General features: G+C 42.2%; 1 protein-coding gene across 1 annotated transcript in view; it reads left to right on the top strand.

Annotated features, from left to right (window-relative positions):
* The window catches only part of Dnah11 (dynein axonemal heavy chain 11), a 278,195-nt gene that overhangs the window by 249,929 nt on the left and 1,086 nt on the right, over nucleotides 1-27,180 (top strand). The window contains 11 exon segments of the mRNA XM_069996108.1: nucleotides 646-839; nucleotides 1,972-2,120; nucleotides 2,982-3,109; nucleotides 6,536-6,763; nucleotides 9,369-9,560; nucleotides 14,613-14,732; nucleotides 20,656-20,898; nucleotides 23,487-23,669; nucleotides 23,746-23,861; nucleotides 26,305-26,417; nucleotides 26,755-26,895. Coding sequence (XP_069852209.1) covers nucleotides 646-839; nucleotides 1,972-2,120; nucleotides 2,982-3,109; nucleotides 6,536-6,763; nucleotides 9,369-9,560; nucleotides 14,613-14,732; nucleotides 20,656-20,898; nucleotides 23,487-23,669; nucleotides 23,746-23,861; nucleotides 26,305-26,417; nucleotides 26,755-26,895 — 1,807 coding nt within the window.

Here is a 27,180-nt window from a genome sequence, read left to right as displayed (position 1 = left end):
TGTTCTAAGAAGCAAACATTTCCATGCATTGAACAGATATGTTGCATCTTATTTTTATAGTATATTTAGATTGTATTTTTAATTAGATCATCACTTTAGACTTATGAATTCCATTTCAACTCTGTTTCCCATCAGGGACCCATCAGAAAAGAGATGGCATGTTCAAAGGGGTGATGGCAAGAAAGTTTAACATAGACAAGAAGGGTAGTAAAGAGAGAGAAAGGGAGAGGGAGAGAGGAAGGGCAAGGGAGAGGGTAGGAAGTTTGTAGAACTACTGAGAAGAAGCTGTGGGAGGAAACCAATCTATAGAAGCCATGGCCTGTGGCTGAGAAAGTCACTACAAAAGCACACCACTGCAATAAGGAACTGGGAAAGAAATACCCTCGTCTTCCTCCTTTACCCCCTCCAAACCAGTCTCCTACCAGTGCTTTGCAATTGGCAAAACCCAACTAGGCCAGAGAACTGAGGATCTTAGTTAGCCCTCAACTCCCTTAGGGATCACCCTCTAAGCAGGTCAGGAAAGACTGCAGGGTAAATCCAGAGAAGAAAATGAAGACTCTCTAGCACAGTTTGCTTCCCTAGGATTCTTTATCTCACACATGAGCTGCTCACAGAATTCCATCCTGTTTCCCTCCTCTGTTACAGGCAGTGGCCCTTATGGAAGAATTTCGGGGCCTAGATCGAGATGTGGAAGGATCTGCCAAGCAATGGAGGAAGTGGGTGGAATCTGAGTGTCCTGAAAAAGAAAAGTTACCACAAGAATGGAAGAAGAAAAGTTTAATACAGAAGCTGATGATTTTGAGGGCAATGCGCCCTGACAGGATGACGTATGCTCTCAGGTGGGCCGGGGACACATTGGGAAATCCAAGTTAACATGGAAGAAACTTGGTCCTGGGGGACAAGGGTGAGGGTCTAATGGAGGCCTTGATCCCCATGGATGAGGAGTTATTTAGCAATATAATCGCCACCACTATTAAAACTTGCCTAGTACTACACAGTATGTTGGCCACCAGGCAGACTCAGCGTATTCTTCCTGAAAAGCTTCAATGCTGAAATGATGGAAATTTTTGGAAGAGAGATGGGTGTAAGCAGAGTTTAGAGGGCCAGGAACATTCATTATCCAAATATGCTTTCCATCGTTTGGAGCACCTAGCTCTGAAGGTTGTGCATGCCAAAGAAGAAAATGAGTTTCTGTAACTTCACAACCAATGAAATCCCAAAGCATCTTGGTCCCTGTGTCCTTTTTCTTTGCCCTCTTGCTTCCAAATGGTAATAAGCAGCTTAATTCACACCAATCTTACTCTCATTTGAATGCACCCACCAGAGAGAGCTCATCTTCCTTGCCTATTGTGTTCCTCTTCCTTCAATAACACTCCTGTGCCTTTGGGTTTTTTCCCTTTGCTTTGTCTTGTTCAGTCAATTTCCCCTTTGCTGAGGCCTCTGCCGAACCCTACTTTACAAGTTAATTCTGCTCAGTGGTACTTACTTTCTGTTAAATCTGATGCTGCTGGAGAATAATCCCTGCTTAATTGAGCTTCCTTGTGTTAGAAACACCCAAAAAAGCATTTGTATATTCATGAGAAGCCCAGCAGGCTGGAAAATTGCACTGTGGCAAATCTAATGAACTGTTAATAAGTAATGGGGAGAATTTGGCAGGAGATTTGGGGGGTGCAAAGCCATATACAGGCAGCTGATGGTACTCTGAAGGGAGGGGAATCTCAGTAAAAAACCCCAAAATGCAATGTAGTCTTCTGATGGTCAGTTTCTCGAGTAGAGAGGATTTCATTGATAAACTTCCTGCCTAAATTCAGGTGGGTTCATTTTATTGTAAAAAGACATCCATGTGATAAATACGGTTTATTTAACCACAGCTGTTTCCTGCTGCTTATCCAGGTGTTGAGACTTTTCAAGGTCAAAATCCATGATCCTCTTGTTTTTTGTTTCGTTGTGTTTTTTTGCATATTTTTATAGAAATTTTGTGGAGGAAAAACTGGGTGCCAGGTATGTGGAGAGGACCAGACTGGACTTAGGTAAAGCCTTTGAAGAAAGCAGCACAGCCATCCCCATGTTCTTCATCCTGTCTCCAGGGGTAGATGCTCTTAAAGAGCTAGAGATGCTTGGTGAGTGGCCTGCAGGCTTACTGGCCTGTTCTTCCTCCCTTTCACCTGCCACTGTTTAGCCTTCCTTTCCACTCATAGCTATCTTCTGGTTGCTTTTTATTATTATTATTATTATCCTTATTATTATTTGCTGAATGTTGGGTGTGTGGAAAATGTGAGACTAATAACACCATAGTCTGAAGAAATGCTTTAAAGGAACATTCATCTAGTTGGCATAATGCACATTTCTTTTGTTACTGTTTTCTACCTTTGACAATATGAGGGCCAGAGGGCAATTTTCTCCATGCTCGTGTAATCTCGTGCCCCCTGTGACTAAATAATGGTCATTAGAGCAAGTCTATTTGATTGTGCAAGGCCCTATCGCTTTGTGCTCTGGATTACTGTTCCCCTCGGCCTACACCAGGAATACCAGGTTAATGTAGCCCCAACCCAAATGTGCTCAATATAAATGCAGCCTTGCAAGGTGAGAGAGCTTGTGCGTTTACCCAGCAAACTGATCTGTTCAAGAAATGACGTGATGGCTACCACCTGTTGGCTCCTTTTTATGCTGGCAGTACTTTGCTACTCCTGCAGGAGTTGAGAAAGCTCCCTAACAATGCTGCCATCTATCAAAATGTCAACAGCTTCATTATTATAAAACCAAGGGAAGTGACTTCTGCAGACTTTGCTGAAGTCTTGCAAGGCTGAGGTGGCTGCGGGGAGGGCTCAAAATTCTGCTTAGAGAAACCGCTACAGCTTAGTTTGGTTTCTCTGGGCAAGTGACCTAGAAGACAGCAGCTGTGAGAACAGGGGAACCTCACAAAACACTCCACCCCTCTTCTTGGTTGTCATTTGCTCTTCCCTACTTTTGTTCCCTTACAGGCAAAAGACTTGGATTTACGATTGAGTCGGGAAAATTCCACAATGTGTCTCTAGGACAGGGTCAAGAGATGGTGGCAGAAATGGCTCTGGAGAAGGCTTCCATAGGAGGGCACTGGGTCCTGCTTCAGGTGAGCACTTCATTCTCATGGAAGACACTGGGCATGCAAACAGCGGGTGGGCAGAGCTGAGCTACCCGTCAATGGGGAGGGGCCCTTGTTGTACACAGCACACGATGTTCTGCTGACTCTAGCCCTGTTCTCGACACTCACCATGCCAAAGATGATGGGGGAATGGGATGGCTGTCCTCTCTGGAGTGACTGTCTAGTGGTTGAGAATTTTCAAATACCAGGAAGAATCCCACTGCTCTCCTTAACATACAGATATCTGGAACTCTAATAGTACTTGAGGACACACAAGATTGTGGAAAGGCCACATTCTTAGAGTCATATTAAAGTGGCATGTTGTTTTAATGTTAGCAAAGCCAATCTGGGTTCTGATGGCTCACATCTATAATCTTAGTTACGCAGGACGCTGAGATTTGAAGGTCACGGTTCAAAGCCAGTCCATACAGAAAAGTCCATGAAACTCTTATCCCCAATTAAATATTAAAAAGCCAGAAACAGAGGTGTGGCTTACATGGGTTGAGTTCCAGCCTTGAGCAAAAATGTCAAGTGAGAGCCCAAAGCCCAAAGAGCATTCAAGCCCCAGTACTGGCATGAATAAATGAGTGAATGGATGAGTAGAATTAATACTATTTCTATCTACATCTATATCAGCATCTGTCATCTATCTATCTCCCTATGTAGATAGCATATTATACAACTCTAAACTCTGCCCCTGAGTAATTGTATAGCACTGCTTTCTTATAAATTAAGGACATTAAGCTAGGCGCTGGTGGCTCACTCCTGTAATACTAACTATTCTAGAGGCTGAACTCTGAGAATCCCAGTTCAAAGCCAGCTGGAGGATGAAAGTGGGTGAGACTCTGATCTCCAATAAATTACGCAGGAAAAGCTGGAAGTGGTGCTGTGGCTCAAGTGATACAGTGCTAGCCATGAGACAAAGAATCTCAGGGACAGTGCCCAAGCCCTGTGTTTAAACCCCAAGACTGGTACCAAAAAAATTTTTTTTAAAGTACATTAGAATAGACAACTTTATCCCTATCAGGGCTGACAATACACATACCATGATTCCACAGTCTGATATCCTCTGGGGCAGCCTTCCTAGTGGAGGATTCTAGCCACGGCCCAGGGGTATGAGGGTATGGAGGTACAAATAGTAAGCACTACTAGCTGCCAACAGGTCTAGTCATGGCCTTTGATTTGTGACATGGTCAGCCGGAAGGTTCTTTTGAGGAGATAATTCATGAGTTATCCTGTCTTAGGTCTCTCATGATTACAGTGAAGCTCTGAGGTTGATGCTGATGTTGCCATTTGCCAGGGGGGGGGGAAGTGAGCCCTAGAGTGGTCTGCAAACATCTCCCTCCCACAGAGCTAGTGGGTATGGCTGAGTTGTTCCTTCCTTCCAGCTCTCTGAGGAGCAAGGATTCCTGGCTCACGCTACCCTCCTATGCAGAGGTACAGCATGACCTGGTATCTTGTGTTTCTGCTTGAGATAAAACTGGAGCCCTGCAGAAGCTGCCAGGAGTTGAGGCAGGCTCCAGCCACATAACATGGCCCTTGGGGATAGGGCCCACTGCTTAGATAATACCTCAATAGAAACACACCTTCCTTCAGAAGTTGGGACAGTGAGTTCACAGTTGAGGCTTAGAATCAGTCAAAACAGAGAAAACAAGGTTGGCCGACACTATGTTAACCTCAAGGTTTCCCCACAAAAAGAAAAGAGTTTGTTGAAAGTTCTCATGTGTTCGCTAGCTCAGACCAGAGAATGCACGAGAAGGAATATAGAACCTATCTCCAAATAATATGTTATTCAAACAGGTTTTCCTCTTGGTTTTTATGTATATGATGACCCCCACCCAAATTCAAGTTATAACATTCAAAAATAAATAAGGCAAAACAAAACATCTTGAAAGACCTTTACATAACAAGCGCTTGCTTTGTGGTGTCTATTCCAGACCTTTTATTTTTGTTCTTGCTGGCACACCTATAACCTGGAATGTAATGGCTTAGCCGTCCTCTCTCTCCTCACCCCCTCTTCTAAACACAAACAGTAACTGGAAGAGGGACGCTATGGCAGGCCTTCAGCTATCCCACACACTTCTAGTATCCATTTAATAGGTAAAAAGACAAGCAAGACTTTGAAGAAAGAGTAGACGAACAGGACAGGAACTCAATACGATATTGTTTGCAATTTCTATTACATTGAGGGATAGTAGGATTAGCCAATTTCAGTAAGCAGACAACATTTCTAGGACTGTTTACCTTGTATTTTACTGAAGTCCACACTCAAGAAAAGTAGATATAAAGGAGATAGACTGGCAACTTATCTCCATATGCAAAGAGGACAATTTGTGAGTGAACCTAACAAATATTAAAGAATCATTTTTCATGGGCTCAATGAGTAGCTTTTTTTTTTCTCAAAAAATGTGGACTATCTAAAAAATGTGCTATCTTCTATGTCCTTGGAAAAATAAGTAAGAGGATCCAGTCATTCCCAAAGCTAGTACCCTTCAGACTAGTATTCAGTCTGGGTGCCAGGATATGCCTAGGGCATAACTTTGACTTCAAAGTTACAGTCTGGAATATTTTTGTATTTTTTCAATTACATTATTCAAGTAAGGTAGTGTTGTGACCATAAGACCGAGAGTTAGGACATATAAAAACAGTCTGCAAAACAGGTTTTATAATTGTTTTGTCCATTCATTTTATGAGGTGTGGGAAATTCTCACTGTAACCTAGTAGCAAGCATGGGAGGAAAGAAATTGTTAAGAACTTTGCCAAACCAAACCATTACTGATGGGTGGCCTAACCCATTGGAAGCTGGCAGTGTGAGAACCGTAAAACTGAAAAGCAAAGAGTAACAGTGGTGACAGTCATGTGTGTGTGTATGTATGTGTGCATAATCAAGAAGGGGAGGGCTTTTGACAGTTCTAGGATTTAAGAAAATGAAATGTTAGAAATTCATGGAGCCTTTCAACAGTGTGTTGTCATTCTTTACCAACTGGTCATTCTTCTTTTATATTCCTCTTTGAGTCCCTGTGCTAATGAGTAGGAGTTTGAGTAGAGAAGGTTTGCATCAGAAACAATGAAGTGGAGAATCAGGTGTATTTCTGTCTCTTAAATTTTATACTTTATTAAACGAATCCATTAATGTCCCAGTAATGGAGTTTGAACTATAACCAATAAAAGTATTTAGACTGCTCCATCTCAGAAGTCACTGGTGGGTGTTTGAAGTAGGTATGTGTGTTGGGAGATTTGGAGTATGTGACCTATTTATGGTCCATTCTGGTTTGGATTTTTTCCCCCTTTTCTGGTTGCTCATAAAGGAAAACTCAAGCCATGGTTCTCTGGGTTTTCAGCACATCTCTATATAGGAAAGTGTTCTTGTATACTAAGATTTTATAGGAATCATAAGCCATACTTGTCTTTTAGAATGTCCATTTGGTAGCCAAGTGGCTGGGAACCTTGGAAAAACTCCTTGAAAAATTCAGCCAAGGAAGCCACAGAGATTACAGGGTGTTCATGAGTGCCGAGCCTGCCCCTGCACCAAATGAGCACATCATCCCTGAAGGACTCCTGGAAAATTCAATTAAGATCACCAATGAACCCCCTACAGGAATGCTGGCCAATCTGCATGCTGCCCTGGACAACTTCGATCAGGTAAGAAAGCAGAGCAGCCTGAACTAACAGAGCTCTCCTCACAAGACTGTGGAGACCACCATCAACTCAAGCATCTCACTTAGATGGGTGGCACGTTGGGGTGCGTACATGTGCATGTATGTTTGTATTTCAGTCAGTTGCTTTCATCAGAGTAATGTCAGGAATAGCAAACAGGCTTGAACTCTGGGCCTGGGAGCTGCCTTGTTCAAGGCTAGCACTCTACCCTCGACTCATAGCTCCACTTCAAGTTTTCTGATGGCTAATTGGAAACAAAGAGTCTCATGGACATTCCTGTTCCAGCTGGCTTCAAACCTCGATCCTCAGATCTGAGCCTCCTGAGCAGCTAGGATTATAGGTGTGAGCACTGTACCCGGCTATGGGCTCTTTTCAGACCAAATGAGCCATATTTTTTAAGAATAAGAATGTAGGTTTTCCTGTGAAATTTGCAGAGAGAAACAACTGATTAGTAATAATGTATTGGAGGTTAGGTACATGCATACCTGTATATGTGGAAGCCTGTTCACTGAATGACAACATTCCTAAAATATGAAATGGTAAGTAGGCTTAACACATTTTCTTTTAAAAAGCCTGATTCACATTTCCTTCCTACAGCATTTATGTGGTCAGGTGTAGTGGCAGATTGAATTAATATTCTTAGTTATTGTAGAAACTGGGTTTTTATGTGACCTGTTTATAATTTAGGTAACTATTATATATCTCCTTGGATCATAATTCTGATATGAAATTTCAAATATAATTGGATCTCCTAGGATTTTTTGATTTGAAGGTAATATTTTTTACACCCTTCAAAGTTAATTCTAATTATGTGGTTCCTCTTCTTTCACAAGCATTGGATATTTAGTTATGAAACTTATTTTTAATGATTATACATTTCCAAACCATGTAAGTTACCTGAAGTAACCTAGAGAATTAAAGTGACCTGGTGATGTTGTTGGGTGTAGAGTGTATCACGACCTGGCCAGTTTTAGAGCTACAAGCAGCAGAAGCGCTAGGTTTGTAGAAAGAAGCTGGGTAATGGACCACAACAAACCTAATCTTGGTGTAATACTAAAAGTCTCCTGGGAATACAGATCTTCACTCCTCCACCCAGAATTTCTAAATATAGTCTATGGCCCTTTTTGTTAGATCCATTTTAAATGTGAACTGTCTGTGACTTAACCATGGTGAAGGAGAAGACAGGAATGGGCTAATCTAGGCCTCCTCAACCTCACCTTCTTCCCCTTATTAGTGCTGCTAAATCTGAGGATGGAAAAGTATGTTAAACCATAGATTGGATGGTTGTTTGCCACATTCTTATTTTACAGCTATTGGGATTCAACTTTCCCCCTGATTTTTCAAAAGAATCCCACAAGTCTAGTGCACAGAGCAAGTGTTCCCTAGTGTTCCCTTTTCCATTCAGTCGTTTCAACAATAAAATTTACTCCTAACTCACTGGAAGATCATGTGTAATGCAGATTGTATTACTACAGGGTATCTTGCTGAAATTAAAAAGAAGCATGATTCAAACAAAACAGCAGTTTGTGCAATCACACATATCTGGCAGGTCTCATTCACATGCCCATGTTGATGGGTAACTGTGATGCTGGACTAAGGTTGCCAGGACTGTCCAATCCTCATCATTCCTGCCCACAATGACAAAGCAGCAAACAACCACCAGGATAAGCCATTTCCTTTATAGCATGACATGGATGTTAAAACATCACTTCTGCCCAGATTCTGTTAACAAAAACTGGATATGGCATCACTGGAAACTGGGGAAACACTGAATGAGTGACCATGTGCACACATGATCTTTGTCACTGTGGAGCAAGAGAAGAATGATGACACTAGAACCATGATCATTGGTCATCTAGACCTTAGAAGGGAAACTTTGCAGGTGAAAATTCTATCAAATTCTATCAAGCAGTATATTAATATGGTTAAGATGACTTGCTTCATCTTCTAGTGTACTTAGAAGCATTAAGAAAAACAAATGCAGCCTAGTGCTGGTGATGAATGCCTGTAATCCTAGCTACTCAGGAGGCTGACATCTGAGGATTGCAGTTTGAAGCCAGCCTGAATAGGAAAGTCCATGAGACTCTTTATCTCCAATCAACCACTACAAAACTGGAACTGGAGCTGTGCAGAAAAACTCAAGAGACAGTGCTTAGGCCCTAAGTTCAAGCCCCACAACTGACAAAAAAAATGGAATAACAAATACTAAAGTTATAGCTTGGTGACAGACTATTTGCCTAACATACACAAGGCTGGGTTTGATTACTAGCACCAATCTAAACAAAGTTTACCAGCTGGACATAGTGGTGTCTACCTGTAATCTCAGCACTCAGGGATCAGGAAGATAACAAGTTTGAGGTTGGACTAGTGTACATAGCAAGACTGGGTCCAAAGCAGAACAAAAAAGCTAAATCAAAGTATTCCTCTTACATCACCAGACTTGACAAATGCCAACTAGAGAATTCTCTCTCTCTTGTCATATGGACAGCTCTGCTTAAAACCAGTCTTCCCAAGATTGGAAAATTCAGACCCTCAGCCCCAAGAACCATCCAGATGTATAACCAAAGCTCTTTTCTTTCTTTCCTTCCAGGATACACTTGAGATGTGTTCCAAGGAACAGGAATTTAAAAGCATCCTCTTTTCTCTGTGCTACTTCCATGCCTGTGTTGCTGGGAGAATGAGGTTTGGCCCCCAGGGCTGGAGCCGAAGCTATCCTTTCAATACTGGGGACCTTTCCATCTGTGTCAATGTCCTGTACAACTATGTAGAGGCAAACCCAAGTGTAAGTGCGAGTGATCAGGCATACGGAATCTGTCAGTCTTCATGTGCTCTTAAGCTGATCCACAATTTCTCAGTGGAAGCCATTGTTCCAAATAAGAGTCCTGCACATGTATCTTCTGCCAAGTGTGCAAATAAATTAGATCAAAGATTTGCCAGCAGTGGATGGTTGAACTTCATAAGCTAGATCAAACCAGTCCTATATCAACAGCTTAGTGCAAAAAAAAAATAATAATGTCCTTCATTATGTTAACAAAACAGTGGTTTACACGTGCATATATGCCAGATTCATTAGGCAGGTAATGAAGCATTTGCACAAATGTAATTACATACAGCAATTCTGACAGTTCATAACACTGCATTAATAATCACTACAATTAGTTCTGATGATGGAAGCAATTTACAGTGCGTCACACATATAAATAATGGTGCATTTCCTGCATATGTCATTATTATGTATTAAGGATGCCACCTTGTTGTGACTTTCTCAGTAATGTTCTCCCTGATTTGACGTTAAAAGGAGATGAATGATTTTGTGTCACGGCTAAAATGTGTTTTACAGATGGGGATAGGAATGCCTCATCAAGACCAGTTGGGTAAAGTCTTATCACCCAATGAGTGAATTTAGAAAGGAAGAACCATTGGCTCCTAAGGATTTTCTGGCTTAATCCTCACAATCACCCATCCAGATAAATCTGAGGCACATTTGTCATAACAACTACGTGTTGGGTGTTATATCACACTTTCCATAGAGGGCCTTTGAAATCTCAAATCCATGTTCTTAAGGAAATGTGGTTGTTTGGTGTTTTTTGGTAACTAATATTCCAGTGTTTCCCCAGGCTTCCGTAGGGATCTGGCTGCCATCTGAGTATGTTTTTGTGATGCACAGTAGGAATATGGTCTCCCAAGGAACAGATTTTGAATTGTTGTTTCCAAAACAAACGACCTAATGATGATCAATATCCCTCCTAGCTATATTTTTTTTAATTTACAAAGTAAAAATTTACATACTTAGAGCATGTTTTAGCCATTTGAACAATGTTGTTGTGATTACAGCATGTTTTGTTTGAAGTTCTGTACATAAAGTTATTCTAATAGTTCCGTATAGAAATAGAAATTGATGATTTAATATTGACTTTCAAGTCTTTTGTAACTGGTTCCCTAAGGCTGAGCGCAGGAATACAATCCTATTCCAGCTGAGTCCCTCACACAAGGTAGAAGTGAAGGAATAAGGGAGAGGTTGAATTGTGATGGGTTCTGCTGCTTTGCCCAGTAGGCTTTAAGGTCCACAGAACCTTAGGTTTTTGCTTTTGTTTTTGTGCCAGTTCTGTGGTTTAAACTCAGGGCCTGGGCAACTGTCCTAAGCTGCTTTTGCACAAGGCTAGTGCTCTACCACTTGAGTCATAGCTCCATTTCTGGCTTTTTGGTAGTTTATTGGAGATAAGAGTCTTTTGGGACTTTCCTGACTGGGCTGGCATCAAACACTGTGATTTTCAAATCTCAGCGTCCTGAATAGCTTGGACTACAGGCATAAGCCACTAGTGCCTGACTAAAACCTTAGCTTTTTAACACACACTCATGTGTCTCAGGTATCTTGACCCAAGTCATTTTCTACCCATCACAAAGCAAGTTAGCAAGGTTTGGAAAATGGGTGAATAAGTGCATAAACTTTGGTGGTACAAAATGTTCTTTTTCTAGGAAATGTCTGTAAAAGACAAAGAGCAGGATTAGGGGAAAGAGAAATGATTACTGGAAGGAAGACTGCTACCTGATTTTAATCTTGAGGGAAATTTATGTTGGATAAGGAAATGTAAAGCAGATGTGAATCCAGTACATTCAGAAGGGAAAAGAGAATGTAGAAGTGTCTGTTTCCCATCCATGTCAACTAAATAGAAGGCAGCCCATGGAGTACTTGAGAGAGTATGTTGCAGTCTAGTTATTTCTCTTTTATATTTGAGGGTTCATTTATTCAAACTCAAACTCACAGCAAGTACTTTGGAATGGCTGAAGCAATTTTACTTGTTCTGTCACATCAAACTTTGAGTGAAGGCTATAATTACATTTTTACTTGAACCATTGGGAAGCAATAGGCTACCCCCAAGAGTATAAAGGTTGCTGTCTGGAAAGGCTTCATCACAAAATGGCATGTTTTGCAAACCCAGAGGAAGCTAAAGGGTAGCAAAAGGGGACTCCAAATTCTGCTAAGCTGACAAAAAAGGAGATGCAGTGAGGTCTTGAGTTAAACAAGATACATTAGCAATGGCTTAGAACAGTCATTCCACCAACCGGGCCATACATCGAGTCCTTGTGTCAGCCTGTATGGTAAGTGATAGAATTTGAAATTCGTCTCAAATTTAAATTGCCTGGCTACTGTTATCTTTTCAACAGTCACATAATAAAAGCTCATATGAATTTGATCCTAAGAATAGGGTCATACTTCAAAGGCCTCATGAGTCAGCATTCTCTAAGGACATTGAAAGATTTCCCAGCTTACCTTGTTCCAGAAATTAATTATTCCTTTTCCTTTAAAATAAGCATGAAAAGTTCAGTACTGGTGAACTTTCATTGAATATATTAGAACCCACTGAAATTAATTCTCCCAGGATATTCTACACAGAAACATCTTTTTAAATTTTATTTTCTTGTAAAGATGCTATATAGAGGGGTCAGTTACATTAGCGAGGTCACAGAAACATCTTTTTTTTTTAAATGTATTTATTTTTTTATTGTGAAAATACCATACAGAAGGGTTACAATTACATAGGCAAGATAACGAGTATATTTCTTATCAAGCATTGTTGCCTCCTTTGTTTCCCCTTCCCATCCTTTTCCATACCCCACCCCTACCCGATACTCCCCCACACACACACCAAAGTTGTAAAGTTCGTTTTTTGACATAACGACTTGTACATCTCATTGTTGCAATGGGTCCACCTGTATCCCTAGTTAAACAATTTGTTTTTTCCCTTCCCCTCCACAAATTATACCAACATCAAATACAGTGAAAGCAGGGGTTATACCGTGGGGGAGGGACATACAAAGCAACAAAGAAATCAGATAAAGAAGTTCGCTACCCACAGAAACATCTTATCCAATGTCTACGTCTCTTTGGAGTGCCCCTGGGGACAAGGAAGGACTTTTAGAGAGAGAGAGAGAGAGAGAGAGAGAGAGAGAGAGAGAGAGAGAGAGAGAGAGAGAGAGAGAGTGTGTGTGTGTGTGTGTGTGTGTGTGTGTGTGTGTGGTTGGCTGGCTATGAGGAGGCAGATGCTGTGTGTGTGTGTGGTTGGCTGGCTATGAGGCAGATGCTGTGTGTGTGTGTGTGTGTGTGTGTGTGTGTGTGTGTGTGTGTGTGTGTGTGTGTGTGTGTGTGTGGTTGGCTGGCTATGAGGCAGATGCTGTGTGTGTGTGTGTGTGTGCGGTTGGCTGGCTATGAGGAGGCAGATGCTTTGTGTGTGTGTGTGTGTGTGTGTGTGTGGTTGGCTGGCTATGAGGAGGCAGATGCTCTGTGTGTGTGTGGTTGGCTGGCTATGAGGAGGCAGATGCTCTGTGTGTGTCTGTGTGTGTGTCTGTGGTTGGCTGGCTATGAGGAGGCAGATGCTCTGTGTGTGTCTGTGTGTGTGTCTGTGGTTGGCTGGCTATGAGGAGGCAGATGCTCTGTGTGTGTGTGTGTGTGTGTGTCTGTGGTTGGCTGGCTATGAGGAGGCAGATGCTCTGTGTGTGTCTGTGTGTGTGTCTGTGGTTGGCTGGCTATGAGGAGGCAGATGCTCTGTGTGTGTCTGTGTGTGTGTCTGTGGTTGGCTGGCTATGAGGAGGCAGATGCTCTGTGTGTGTGTGTGTGTGTGTGTCTGTGGTTGGCTGGCTATGAGGAGGCAGATGCTCTGTGTGTGTCTGTGTGTGTGTCTGTGGTTGGCTGGCTATGAGGAGGCAGATGCTCTGTGTGTGTGTGTGTGTCTGTGGTTGGCTGGCTATGAGGCAGATGCTGTGTGTGTGTGTGTGTGTGTGTGTGTGTGTGTGTGTGGTTGGCTGGCTATGAGGAGGCAGATGCTTTGTGTGTGTGTGTGTGTGTGTGTCTGTGGTTGGCTGGCTATGAGGAGGCAGATGCTCTGTGTGTGTGTGTGTGTCTGTAGTTGGCTGGCTATGAGGCAGATGCTGTGTGTGTGTGTGTGTGTGTGTGTGTGTGTGGTTGGCTGGCTATGAGGAGGCAGATGCTTTGTGTGTGTGTGTGTCTGTGGTTGGCTGGCTATGAGGAGGCAGATGCTCTGTGTGTGTCTGTGTGTGTGTCTGTGGTTGGCTGGCTATGAGGAGGCAGATGCTCTGTGTGTGTGTGTGTGTCTGTGGTTGGCTGGCTATGAGGCAGATGCTGTGTGTGTGTGTGTGTGTGTGTGTGTGTGTGTGTGGTTGGCTGGCTATGAGGAGGCAGATGCTTTGTGTGTGTGTGTGTGTGTGTGTCTGTGGTTGGCTGGCTATGAGGAGGCAGATGCTCTGTGTGTGTGTGTGTGTCTGTAGTTGGCTGGCTATGAGGCAGATGCTGTGTGTGTGTGTGTGTGTGTGTGTGTGTGTGTGGTTGGCTGGCTATGAGGAGGCAGATGCTTTGTGTGTGTGTGTGTCTGTGGTTGGCTGGCTATGAGGAGGCAGATGCTCTGTGTGTGTCTGTGTGTGTGTCTGTGGTTGGCTGGCTATGAGGAGGCAGATGCTCTGTGTGTGTGTGTGTGTCTGTGGTTGGCTGGCTATGAGGAGGCAGATGCTCTGTGTGTGTCTGTGTGTGTGTCTGTGGTTGGCTGGCTATGAGGAGGCAGATGCTCTGTGTGTGTGTGTGTGTCTGTGGTTGGCTGGCTATGAGGCAGATGCTGTGTGTGTGTGTGTGTGTGTGTGTGTGTGTGTGTGTGTGTCTGTGGTTGGCTGGCTATGAGGCAGATGCTCTGTGTGTGTGTGTGTCTGTGGTTGGCTGGCTATGAGGAGGCAGATGCTCTGTGTGTGTGTGTGTGTGTGTGGTTGGCTGGCTATGAGGCAGATGCTCTGGGCCTAGAAGTGAGTGTTTCCTTGCATTTTCCCCCAGGTGCCATGGGAGGACCTCCGCTACCTCTTCGGTGAGATCATGTATGGTGGCCACATCACAGATGCCTGGGATAGAAAACTGTGCCGGGTATATTTAGAAGAATTCATGAATCCATCTTTGGTGAGCCATTAAAAAAAAAACTAATTCTATTGAGAAAATTTTGGTAGGAATGTTTGAAAATCATTTTACTGCATAGATAATTATTAAATGAAGATCGGTGGCGTGTGTGCATTCTGATCTGTCTTCATGGACATTTGGTAACTTCTTAGAAATGCAGATTCCCAGGCCCTTTCTGAGGTAGAGAATCAGAACTTGTACATTCCTTAGATTCTCCCAGATGATTTCTGCACATATGCCAAGTGACAAGGTCTAGCCACTCTCTTGTGAACTGACTCACTCAATTTAGATGCCTGTGAGCTATGTGGAACACATCCTGTTTTCCATAGAGCAGACTGAAATACGGAGGCCTGGTGATTGGCCCTGGCTTACCTAGTGAGTATGGGCAGTTAGTGTTGTGATTTCAATCAAGGGTTCATTTCATTATAGCGCTCTTCTCTTTCTTTTCCTTTACTTCCTGGTATTTTTTTTGCCTGTCACCGAAGCCCTGAAATATTTTAATTTTTGTAGAGTAACACTAAGACACTAGACCCCAAAATATATGCTCAAGATATGATGGAAGCACTGATATGGTGGACTTTTTAGCTTGATTAAATCTAAATCTATCTATATACACATCAGAACATCACACTGAACACCATATCTCCACGTGTGCTGGTACTGCAGCTTCAACTCAGGGCCTACGTGCTATCCCTTAGCATTTTCTCTCAAAGCCAGAACTCTACCACTTGAGCCACAGCTCCACTTCAGGCCTTTTGCTTGTTAACTGGAGATAGTATTATGGACTTTCCTGCCCTGGCTGGTTTCAAAGTATGCTCTTCAGATCTTAACCTCCTGAGGAGCTAGGATTATAGACGTGAGCCACTGGCACCCAGCATGGTTATGATTTTTAAGAAAATTTTTGTTCTCTGAGACTTGGTTCTTCCTCCACCTGTGAGGAGGGAGTGTAGAGATTTTATCACTGTGCTTTCCCATTTCTTGTTGAATTCTCCCATTGTCTGTAGAAACCATTTGCATATTGGGCTATTTCTAGTAAAATTAACTTAGGTCTCATTTCTCATACTGAAGTAGCTTAGGGTGATAAGTCTTCCTCATGCTTACTGACCCACAAATGGGTGTTTTGATTCAAGGCTATTTCTTGATTATTCTTTAGAAACTTCAAGGCACCTGTGCGAGCATCCTGTCACAGTGACAAAATACCAGAGACACTTGAAGAAAACTTTATTTTAGTTAATTGCTTCAGGGGCTTCCATCCAGGGTTGGCTAGTCCCATTGCCTTTGGGCCTGTGGTAGCACAGTACATCATGGTGGGAATGCGTAGTAGACGTGGCTTATTTATTGCTTTATGCCAGGTATGAAAAATACAACAAAAAAATAGGGCTAGGGTCCCAGTAACCTAACTTCTTCCTACTAGGCCCCACCTCTTAAAACGTCTACCTTCTCCTAAGAGCTAACTACAGGCTATTGACTAATCCTTAAGCTACCCCTCCCCTACCCCAGGGTCTTGGGGCTTGAACTATGGGCCTGGGCACTGTCCCTCAACTCTTCAGCTCAAGGCAAGCGCTCTACCACTTGAGCCACAGCACCACTTCCAGTTTTCTGGTGGTTTATTGGAGATAGGAGTCTCACGGACTTTCCTGCCCTGGTTGGCTTTGAACTGCAATTCTCAGATCTCAGCCTCCTAAATAGCTAGCATTACAGGTGTGAGCCACCAGTGCCTGGCTTAAACCTTAAGCTTTTGAAGGACATTTCTAAACCATAGCAGTATCCAATACCCCCATAATATTTCTGTTCCCAGCTGGGAAAAACAATGTTTATAGCAATGTTGAGGATTCTTTTAGGGGTTTTTGCTTTTATCATTTGAGCAACCTTGCTTATTACCATTTCTTTGAAAATGTCATCTCAGTCAGACTCACTATTTAGATTTGACCACCTACTCTCATCCCATTTTGAGAAATAATATAATCATGCATTAGAAGATAGTGCAGAAGAAAATAGACTTTACTGCTCTGTGACCATTTTTTTTTTTGTCATTTCTTGTGATTGTGAGTGTCCTGGTCATCCTTAGTACTAATGAGCCATACTTCATGTGTCAGAAAGATACTTGTAATTTAACACAATTGGAGGTTACTCCTCAGTAGAGATCTAGGAGCAAGTTACCATGGAGACAGAAAAGATAAACAGTGCTAAGGTTCAACTTTTACAGAGGCTGACTTCTCTGGATGATGGTGTTCAGGGGGCAGAGTCGGAAGCTCCTGCAGATGCCCTTCCCTCCCTCCCCCGGCTTTGGCTCTGGCCTGTGGCTGCCAGGAGAATTATTGGAGCCAAATCAGACAGTCCATTAACCTTCACAAGTCTCAACTCCCATTCAAATAACTGTAAGATGAATATAGGTGGCTGAAACCTGAATGGCTTCAATGGTGTGTGTAAGCCCTTTAGAAATGTAGGTACCTGACCTCCTGTACAGATCAGGTGAGATTTTTCAGGGTCAAAATGCTTTATTTGCAAGCTGGCGTCCTCATCTCATCAAGGGAAATTAATAGACTGACTCAATGTCAAAAGCTGCAGATCTACTTATTTTATTTTCTAGCAAATGTTTCTTGCTTATGCTGTCTATATTATAACAAAGCAATCTAATACTTCAGCATGTTTCGGAAATCTTTTTGCCCCTTATGTCTTTCCTATATTAGCAAATTATTATTGGCTGCCCTGGACATGATCAAAAGACAACTCATTAGTTGGTAATTAAGTTGTGTTCTTGTATTTTTTTTAATGTTTTCATTAAAACATTTTCATCATTTTTATGTTTTCAGTAATATCAAGGTGGTTTTGTGGGGTTTTTGTTTTATGCTAATACTGGGACTTGAGCTCAAGACCTGGGCACTGATCTTAGCTTTTTAGCTCAAGGCTGGTGCTCTACCACCTGAACCACAGTTCCACTTCTAGCTTTTGCTGGTTAATTGGAACCTCACAAATTTTCCTGCCTAGGCTGACTTTGAATCATGATTCTCAAATCTCAGCCTCCCGAGTAGCTAAAATTTCAAGTGTGAGCTACTAGCACCCAGTTTAGTTGTATCTTTTTGTAAGGAAGGATGAGCTGCTTAGAGTTTGCACTCAGAAGAGTTTTCCAATGGCAATGTGCCTTAAAGAATCTTTGGAGAAAGGTAAAGACATAAGCATTCTCTCACCTGACACATGTACTTGGAAGTGCTAACTAATACCATGAAAATTACTTTCAAGAAATAAGGTATCAGGTTATCTTATTTCCCAAAAAGTAGCATATAGGCATCATCATATACTAGCAACTATCTTGGTAGCATAGAGTATCTAGTGCACACGTCTCTATTTCCAAACTCCAGTTGTTTTACACTAAAGTAGGAATTTACAATAAGACATTTCTCAGATTTTGTTCTTCCAGAAAAACAAGATCTACTTAAAATAACCATATCTGCGCCCCCAAGGGCAGGAGATCCAAATTGATATTTGTAAAAACCTGCTCAGAACCTGGCAGTTTTCAGTTATTCTGAAATATATACTCATAACTATTTAGTCATAACCTTTGCTGATAAAAAGTTATTTCTTAAAGCCATAGAACCACTAAGAATGGGAAGTAAACCAGATCTGCCTGCCTGTTAAGTCTTAGACCCAATCTGAGTTTGCTGTTTTCTTTTACTTGGCTTATCACCCAACACATAGAAGCCCACTTCACACTTGTAAACAGCCCGTTTCTTTCCAGAGGGCACAAGACAGTTACACTCCACTCGGCATTACTAAGGATACACTCAAACAGCAGTAGGCATTTTAACTTCCAAGCAGCTCAAGTTTTGGATAGTTCCTTCATCTCTTTGCAGGATCAATTAGCTGCAGAGTGTGTGTGTGTGTGTGTGTGTGCGTGTGTGTGCACACGCACGCGTGTGCCTGTGTGTCCTGGGACTTGAACTCAAGCCCTAGGCAGTCCTGAACTCTTTTGCACAAGGCTAGTTAGTGTTCTACTACTTGAGCCATAGCTCTACTTCTGGCTTTTTGAATAGTCAATTGGAGATGACTCATAGACTTGCATGCCTAATCTGGCTTTGAACCATGATCCACAGATCTCAACCTCCTCAGTTGCTTGGATTACAGGCATGAGCTACCAGCACCTGACTATTTGCAGCTTTTAAAAGTTCTTTCACTTACTTACTGAGCACTAACAGAGAAAGACAAGTTCTTATTTGAAGAGGACAAAGTTGCATTTGGGTATGCTTATAATTTTGAGTTTGCTATTCACAATTTTGCTCATGTTTTTATTCTGGCTAATTTACCTTCTAGAGACTAATAATGCTAAGTTTAATTCTCCCATAGATTTTTTGGCCATCTGGCCACTGTGTTGATAGGAGGATCATTCAGGATTCATGTCTGTGAATGGGTTGAAAACTTTACTATTTTCTTAAGAGGGAATGCAAGTCTCTATCAGCCAATTTTTTTTTCAAACGTTAGTTGTTGGCATAGAAGTAAGTTTTACAGTAGGACATTTCTGAGTCCACTGACATTGAAATACTGATCAGTGATCAGGATGTGAATAATGAAGTGATGAGCATGTGAATAATGAATAGAACCAAGCCCAGGAGTATTGCATTAAGTCCTTCCAAATTCATTGGGTCAAGACTTATTTCTGGCAATACAAAGGATCAGAACCTTTGAAACTTGAAAATACTCCTGCTATCGAAGTAGAAATGCTAGGGCTGGGAAGGTGGCTCTGTGGTAGAGCGCTTGCCTTGCATGCCTGAGGCCCTGGGTTCAATTCCTCAGCACCACATAAGCAAAAAGGAAAAAAAGCCGGAAGTGGCGCTGTGGGCTCAAGTGGTAGAGCGCTAGCCTTGAGCTGAAGAGCTGAGGGACAGCACCCAGGCCCAGAGGTCAGGCCCCACAACCGGAACCCCCAAAAAAGAAGTAGAAATGCTAACTCAAATATCAATGTTCTTTGAAATTCACAGACAGCCACTGAGTAGCTATGTTAAAATCAAAGGCTTGCAAGGCAATCCTGGACTGCATGTTTGAGGAGGGATGATGACTCAGGATGATGGCTCATGCCTGCAATCCTACTCAGAAGGCTGAGATCTGATTATCATGGTTCGAAGCCAGATAGGCAGAAAAGTCCACAAGACTCTTCAATAAATTACAAAAAAACAAAAACAAGAAATACAGCTCAAGTGGTAGAGTGCTAGCCTTGAGCACAAGAAGTTCGAGGTTAGCACCCAGGCCCTGAGTTCAAGCCCTAGGACTGGCAAAAAAAAAAAAAAATGAGGGAACCATTACTGAGACATGGCCAAGTATGTGGAAACACCCTTATTTTATCTCCTTTGCTGTGAGCTGCCTAAGAACTAGGTCCTAAGAAGCTTTTATACTTCCAAGATGTGTTATGGCATGCCAGGTGATCAGTACATACTACCAAGTAGGGAAAGGTCACTGCCCCTAGTTGATAGTGATGAGACATGGTACACCATGTACAGTAAAAGATACATCTCACTTTCTTAAACCTTAGAAAATCTAGCAAGAAAACAACTATACTAAATGATACATCAAAAAATAACATTCCTTCATGCAGAGGCTTGTGGTACAATAGACTGGAAAAATGAGAGCAATGGGAATGCAGAGGGGGATCTGAGATTATACTGTTGGTTTGAAAATTATAAGCATTTGTCCCCCTTTAGGGAAGAAATTCAGGTCCATGAACTCTTTGGTTACATGTTGAAGATCTATCTTCTAATGTGTAGAAGATTTGATACTGGAGCTAATTACTGCCTTTCTTCTAAGTGGCCCTTGATATGGACAGCCTTAATGAAGTAGATGGGTACAGTAAAGCTCAGTTTTGCAGCCTGTCTTGCACCAAGCAACTGAGTACTGATCACCAAGCTGTGGACTAACTGACATTTCCTTCTGATTGAAGATTGAAGATGAACTCATGCTCGCACCAGGATTTGCAGCCCCACCCTACCTAGACTATGCAGGCTACCACCAGTACATAGAAGAGATGCTGCCTCCTGAAAGTCCCGCACTGTACGGCCTCCATCCCAATGCTGAAATAGAGTTCCTGACAGTGACCTCCAACATGCTCTTTAGGACTTTGCTGGAGATGCAGCCCAGGAATTCAGTCAACAGTGAGGAAATGGGGCAGTCTACAGAAGAAAAGGTAGAGGGTCTTTCTGGGTTTGTTTTTTTTTTTTTGGGTCCGGTCGTGGGGCCTGAACTCTGGGCCTGGGCGCTGTCCCTCAACTCTTCAGCTCAAGGCTAGTGCTCTACCACTTGAGCCACAGCTCCACTTCCAGCTTTTTTCTTTTTGCTTATATGGTGCTGAGGAATCGAACCCAGGGCCTCATGCATGCAAGGCAAGCGTTCTACCACTGAGCCACCTTCCCAGCCCCGTCTTTCTGTTTTTAAACTGAGGTCTAAACTAGATAAACATTGAAGTGCGCTAATCTTTTTTTTCTTTCTTTCTTTCTTTTTTTGGCGGACATGGGGCTTTCTATATAACCATGTCTTAATTTTTTAAACTTTTCTAAGACGCTCACAACCATATTGTCCTTTATCACAAATGTCAATTCCCAAAGGCTGCAAAGAGTCATTTTTCTAAACACTGAAGTGGGATTGGCAGCTTACCTGGTGCCCTGTTTCACAGGGCTGCCCAACTTCAAGTAGTTGTATAAACTCTACTCTCACTAACACAGGACAGTTTGGATTGCCCTACTTCCTTGAGGTTTCCTTAGGACTGAGATTTCTTAACAGGTTTAAATCTGCAGCCCTGCTGAGGAATAGTACTGACCATTTTCATATGCACATGGCACTGGATAGTCTCACTGGATACTTTCTCCTGTGTTGTGTATCTACCAAGGCTTGAACTCAGGCTTCATACTGTCATTTGGCTTTCTTGCACCATTTGGCTGGTGCTCTACCACTTCAGCCATATTACAGACTGGCACTTTGCTGATAAATTAGAGATGGGATCTTGAGGACTTTACTACCTAGGATGGCTTTGAACCACAATCCCCAAGGTTCTAGCCTATGAAGTAGGTAAGATTACAGCCATGAACCACTGGTGCCTAGCCTGCTTGCTCTATTTTTAGTTGAGTTGTCAATCATTTTCTTATGGATTTGTAACAAGTATTCAAGGTATGCATCCTTGGTTGGATAAATGAATTGCAAATATATGGCTTGGCTTTCCATCTCCCAAAATGGTTTTGGTTCTGCATTTTATTGTGGTGCCTTTTGTACATTACCTTGGGAGACTGGCATTTTTATTTTTTGGAAGATTTTAGTGCTCTTGAATGATAGGAATGATAAATGATTTTTTTTAACTATTAGATTAAAATCTTGTTTCTCAGTAATTAAGTCTGAATATCTGATTTTCTCCAAATAAATTAGGCCTTACTGCACTCAAAATTATTAATCAGGATTTGATTGGCAAAGATTCAGGCTGTTCAAATAGAGCTTGCTAAACATTAGATCTAATTATACTGCAGTCCCAGGAGCTAGCCAAATTATTTCCTGAACTTTTCCAATGATTTCTTGAAATAGAAGCAGAGGTGGATGGTGGACATTTCAGTCTGGTTTTGCACATTTCTCTTTACAATAATAAGCAAGCTGGACATTGAGCAAGGAAAGGCAGAAAGAGAAAAAGCAAAGATGCCTAAATACCCTTCCAGCCAAGTAGATTGTAAGTAACCAAGGCAACAGGTGTTAACTACATATAAGGTAATAGGACTTTACAGGAATGCCACTGAATCTGCAAGACCTGAGGTATACCAGGATGTGTTTCAGAGATAAGGCCAGACAGCTAGAAAAAATCAGTGAAGGAAAACAAATCCTGGCTGACTTCAAAGTTAGTTACCCAACTACTGCATTGCCTTTCACATTGTCTACCACTATTATAAATGGGACTAAGGTTTCAAGACATGCTAATTCCCCACCAGAATGCTACAGTTTGCAAACACAATGTCAGGAGTACTAGCAGTAATCTGATAAAACAAGAAGAGGGAACTCAGCGGCCTATGGCTATACTGTTTTCTGTTCTTTTTTGGCTGTTATGTAGACCAGGCTGGCCTCAAACTTCAAATCCTCATGCCTCAGCATCCCAAGAGCTGAGATAATGAGAGTGCTACCATGCCCACTTCAGGTTGTGTTTGTCGATCATTTGTCCTTTCTGGACATCCATAGGCTTTTCCAGTTTAGTGAAGCTATAGCAACAAAATATGCAAACTTGAGTACTATGTACCTATTATCTTCTAACATAAACCTGTCATTTCTTGTTGGCAATGGTCATAGTAGTGATCTAAATTGCTCTAGGAATTTCAGGGTAGCTGGTTGGAAAAACAATATCAGGTACCAGCATTAGCTCATTCTTAAAAGGCCTCTTTGATTCATGGCATTTCTCAATTTTTTTTTCACTTAGCAGAATATAGTACACAAGTGATGATACTCTCACTTGCTCTGGTCATTGATTTATGTGCAAATGACATGTTGTTAGTAACAACTCTTGTAACACCTTAAAGCGCTATAACAGTAAGTAAATAAACTGCAAATAAACAGTGACCCTCCCAAACTATACTATGGGCTAACAGGAGAGATGGCTGGCATTCATACCTCTTGAGAGCAGTAGGTGTCTTTCAAATGCATGTGCAGGCATCTTTGAGTGTTACAGTTTATATAATCTCAAAGAGTATAGTGTATAGTCACTATGTGCAAAAATGAAAGAGAAATCTGTGTGTGTGTTAATGATTTAAGGTTAAGAATATCTTGGATGACATTTTGGAGAAAATTCCAGAAGAATTCAACATGGCAGAGATAATGCAAAAAAATTCAAACAGAAGCCCGTATGTTCTCGTTTGCTTCCAAGAATGTGAAAGAATGAATATTCTCATTCGTGAAATCCATGTGTCACTTCAACAGTTAGACCTCGGCTTGAAGGTAAATTTAGAGTGGAATTAGAGGGGGGCATCACCAACATCGAAAGGTACTACAAGACCCTTTTTCTCCATGCAAGGGGGAGCTGACATTATCTCCCGATGTGGAAGCCCTGCAGTCCGCGCTGAGTTACAACAGGGTTCCAGACACTTGGAGCAAACTGGCTTACCCATCTACATATAGCCTTGCACAGTGGTAAGCTACCCAACTTTGCTGCCCCCATCATTACCGCGAGTGCAGAATTAGCCACTCTATGTTAGGTCTTGTAAAAACCCCAAAGATATGCTCAGCCCATAGCTACGCAAACTCCAATTTCATTTAAGTTTCCTGGGTACATTGCTTCTGAGGTGGGAAAATAATCAATAGAGCAAGATTCAAACTCTGCCTGTTTCTTGCTCTTGGAATTATACCTCATACGCCAATTTTATTTGAGTTTCCTTCCCTGGTATGTTGCTTCTAAAGCAAAAAACAAACAAACAAAAAAAACACATTCAAAGTCAGGGACAGAGCAAATTCTGCCTCTCAATTACTTGTTACTGGAAATATTATTGACTATAAACAAAAAATATTGTGGATGTATTATTTTGCTTTAACAATGTATCCACTCTGCTCAGCCTTGCTTTGCATATCTTGTTCCAGGCTTTCTTTTTACCATAACATATACTATATAGTAGAGCTGAAGGGGTGGGGCACCCACCCCTGCATGTCCTTCCATATTCTCACACATGCACTCACCCCATTGTTAGCTCCTATGTGGGATTCAGGGATGTAGGACTTGATATCCTCTAGATTGTCTGGTGCTCCAATTCTAGATTTCAAACGCTGGTGGTAGATGAAATGTGTTCTGAAATGTACCTATCATTCCTTCACATTTCTTTATAACCTTGTTCTTGGAGTCTGCTACTGTACTTGTGTGAATTCCTTCAGAGGAATATCCCACTTGGACCTATGTGATGTTACAGATTTGAAGATCCATTTCGAAGTATGTTGCTCTAAATACAGCCTTTCCATGTTCTTGGTGGATCTGTTCATCTGTCTGAATTCTTAGCTGTAAGCTGTGTGTTTGCTGTGCTACTTGTCAGTTGCTGGTTATCTTTAGTTTCTGCCTCCAGATTTTCTTCCTTGATTTCTTTTTTCTCTTCCTAAGATTCATCTTTTTCTTCATATCCCGTTAGAAACCTGTTTGTTGGATTTTCTAGTAGTGTTTAATGCCATATAGTCTGCCATCTTTACACCTGAACACTTTGGCTGGTTTTAAAACCAAATTCACATAGTTGGACTCAGCCAGCATTGCTCCATACTGTCAAACTTTGCTGTCCAAATTTGCATACTTTCCTCCCTTTATAAATGGATGGTTTTCCTTGGCTATCAAGGGAAGTTACCTTTATAGTCCATATTAAAAAACAGATCTGTGATATGTCCAATGGTTATAGAGATTCAAATTTGACTTTGGAAAACTCAAAATTTACTACTATCAACTAATTTTTATAGTTTTTTTTGTTTTCACTTAATTACCTTTTCCTGAGATCTTTCAACTTAATTTCCTCAATTCTTAACCTTATATATCAGTGACTTCCTTTTTTATTATTTCAGGATATCTAGCTGCAGTGGCTCTCTCTGGTGTGAGATGTTTTCCCACCCTTGTTGAAATCCTGTTCTTAGCTTTTGGTGTTTGTTATCTTTGTGTAGAGCATCCTCTGTTCCGTTTTATCCTGAGGTACTTTTCGAAATCAGCTATTTGGAAGAATATAATGCCAGCCAGAGTACAGGTCTATGTTGTAAGCTAGTAGAAATGTTCCCTCGGTGCCCCCAATCTTGAAGGTGAATATTCTCATTTATCTTTTTCATAGCCTTGGGTAAAAGATCTGATATGGAGTGAGGGGTCCCTTGTTCACCAGTTCCTTTGCAACTAAACCAAAGGTCTCAGGAAACCTCAGCAGTAGCCTAATGTCAGTTGGTATCTAACCATCTGCTCTATCTACCCTGTCCTCTTAGCAGCCCTTAAGCCTAGGCTTCAAGATTTCTCCTGTTCGCAAATTTTACCAGAGCCTCCTCTTTTCCTTGGCCTCCAGGAGCCAGCTTCCTTGTAAATTGGTACTTTATACTTTACCCATTTGTGAGAACTAGATGAAAGAACACGTTTCTCAGAGCCGAGCATGGATGGCAGATGACTCTCCTTAGGACCTTTTCCCTTCCCCTTTTGAGTGATTATCACAAGAGAAGTTCGCTCCCATACTGCATTCCCTCTACCTGGTCTCTCAAAGGACCATCACAGCTTCCTTCCCACATCCTCAGGAATGCTCACAGCTTCCTGACCTCAACTGTTAGCCCAATTCATATAGAGATGACCTAGGCACACTCACCACAAAGCAGCAGAATGGAAATAAAATAACTGGGTAGTTTTCCCACTGTGTCCCCAGTGTGTCCTGTCCTGATGGTTAACAGCTATACACACTGCAGGTACAAAACAGCCACAGCGAACAAGCTAGTCCTTAAAGAGACAATGGCCCACAAATCACCAGATAAGCACGTCATCAGTTATCAGGGCTGTACTTCCCTACAAACCCAACCCGGTCTTACTGTAAGATATCCATTTCACTAAAACCATGTTTATTTCTTCCCACCTTGGGTTAACCAGGTTTAATGACCTCCTCTTACGCTGCCGAGAACTTGACACCTGGACACAAGACCTTGCCCTCCCAGCTGTCATGTGGCTTTCCGGCTTCTTCAACCCTCAGTCCTTCTTAACAGGTGAAGTTGAAGCCTGACTACTGATGGGAATCCAGCCTTGTTCTTTCTGTGATACTTTTGTGTCTCTGCCCTGCTTGCCAGTCCTCAGGCAGCCGCCTCTACTGAGAGGGAAGCAGGGATGGGTGTAAAAGACAGAAAACGGTGCAGGGGTGAGGTGCACTAGGTGGAGGGCCTCACAGCCTGTCACTTTGCCGGTACTATAAGAACTACAGACAACTGGCTATTACTGTTCGGTACGCTTGGACTGAAAGCTCAGATGGTCTTGCAGGCGGCACTGCAGCTGATGGGAATGTGTATATACATACAGCTTTTTCAAGTCTTCATTTCCCTCCCAAAGCGATCATGCAGACCATGGCTCGAAAAAATGAGTGGCCACTGGACAGAATGTGCCTGACCATTGATGTGACCAAAAAAACGAAGGAAGATTATAGTCACCCTCCAAGGGAAGGCGCATACCTCCACGGGCTCCTCATGGAAGGTGAGACACCTCCGGGCACACAGGGGACACCTCTGGTGGCGAGGCCTGCTCCTCAGAATCCACTCACCTTACCACAGGGGTTCTCTTGCTTTTGCTTTTTCCCTTGAGCAACTTACACACAAGATGTGGGTTCATGTGAGCCAGATTCTGAGGTAATTTGAGTGATTCTTCCATACTACAGATGGAGAATCCATTAATGCCCTGGGATACCTCAAGACCTATTCTGATTTCCCAACCAATCCAAGATTTGTTCTCTACTTAAAAAAAAAAAATACTATCACTACA

Source organism: Dipodomys merriami, unplaced genomic scaffold, assembly GCF_024711535.1.
Source record: "Dipodomys merriami isolate MVZ:Mamm:240054 unplaced genomic scaffold, mDipMer1.0.p SCAF_5, whole genome shotgun sequence".
Lineage (NCBI taxonomy): Eukaryota > Metazoa > Chordata > Mammalia > Rodentia > Heteromyidae > Dipodomys > Dipodomys merriami.
This window is presented reverse-complemented; position numbering and strand designations above follow the sequence as displayed.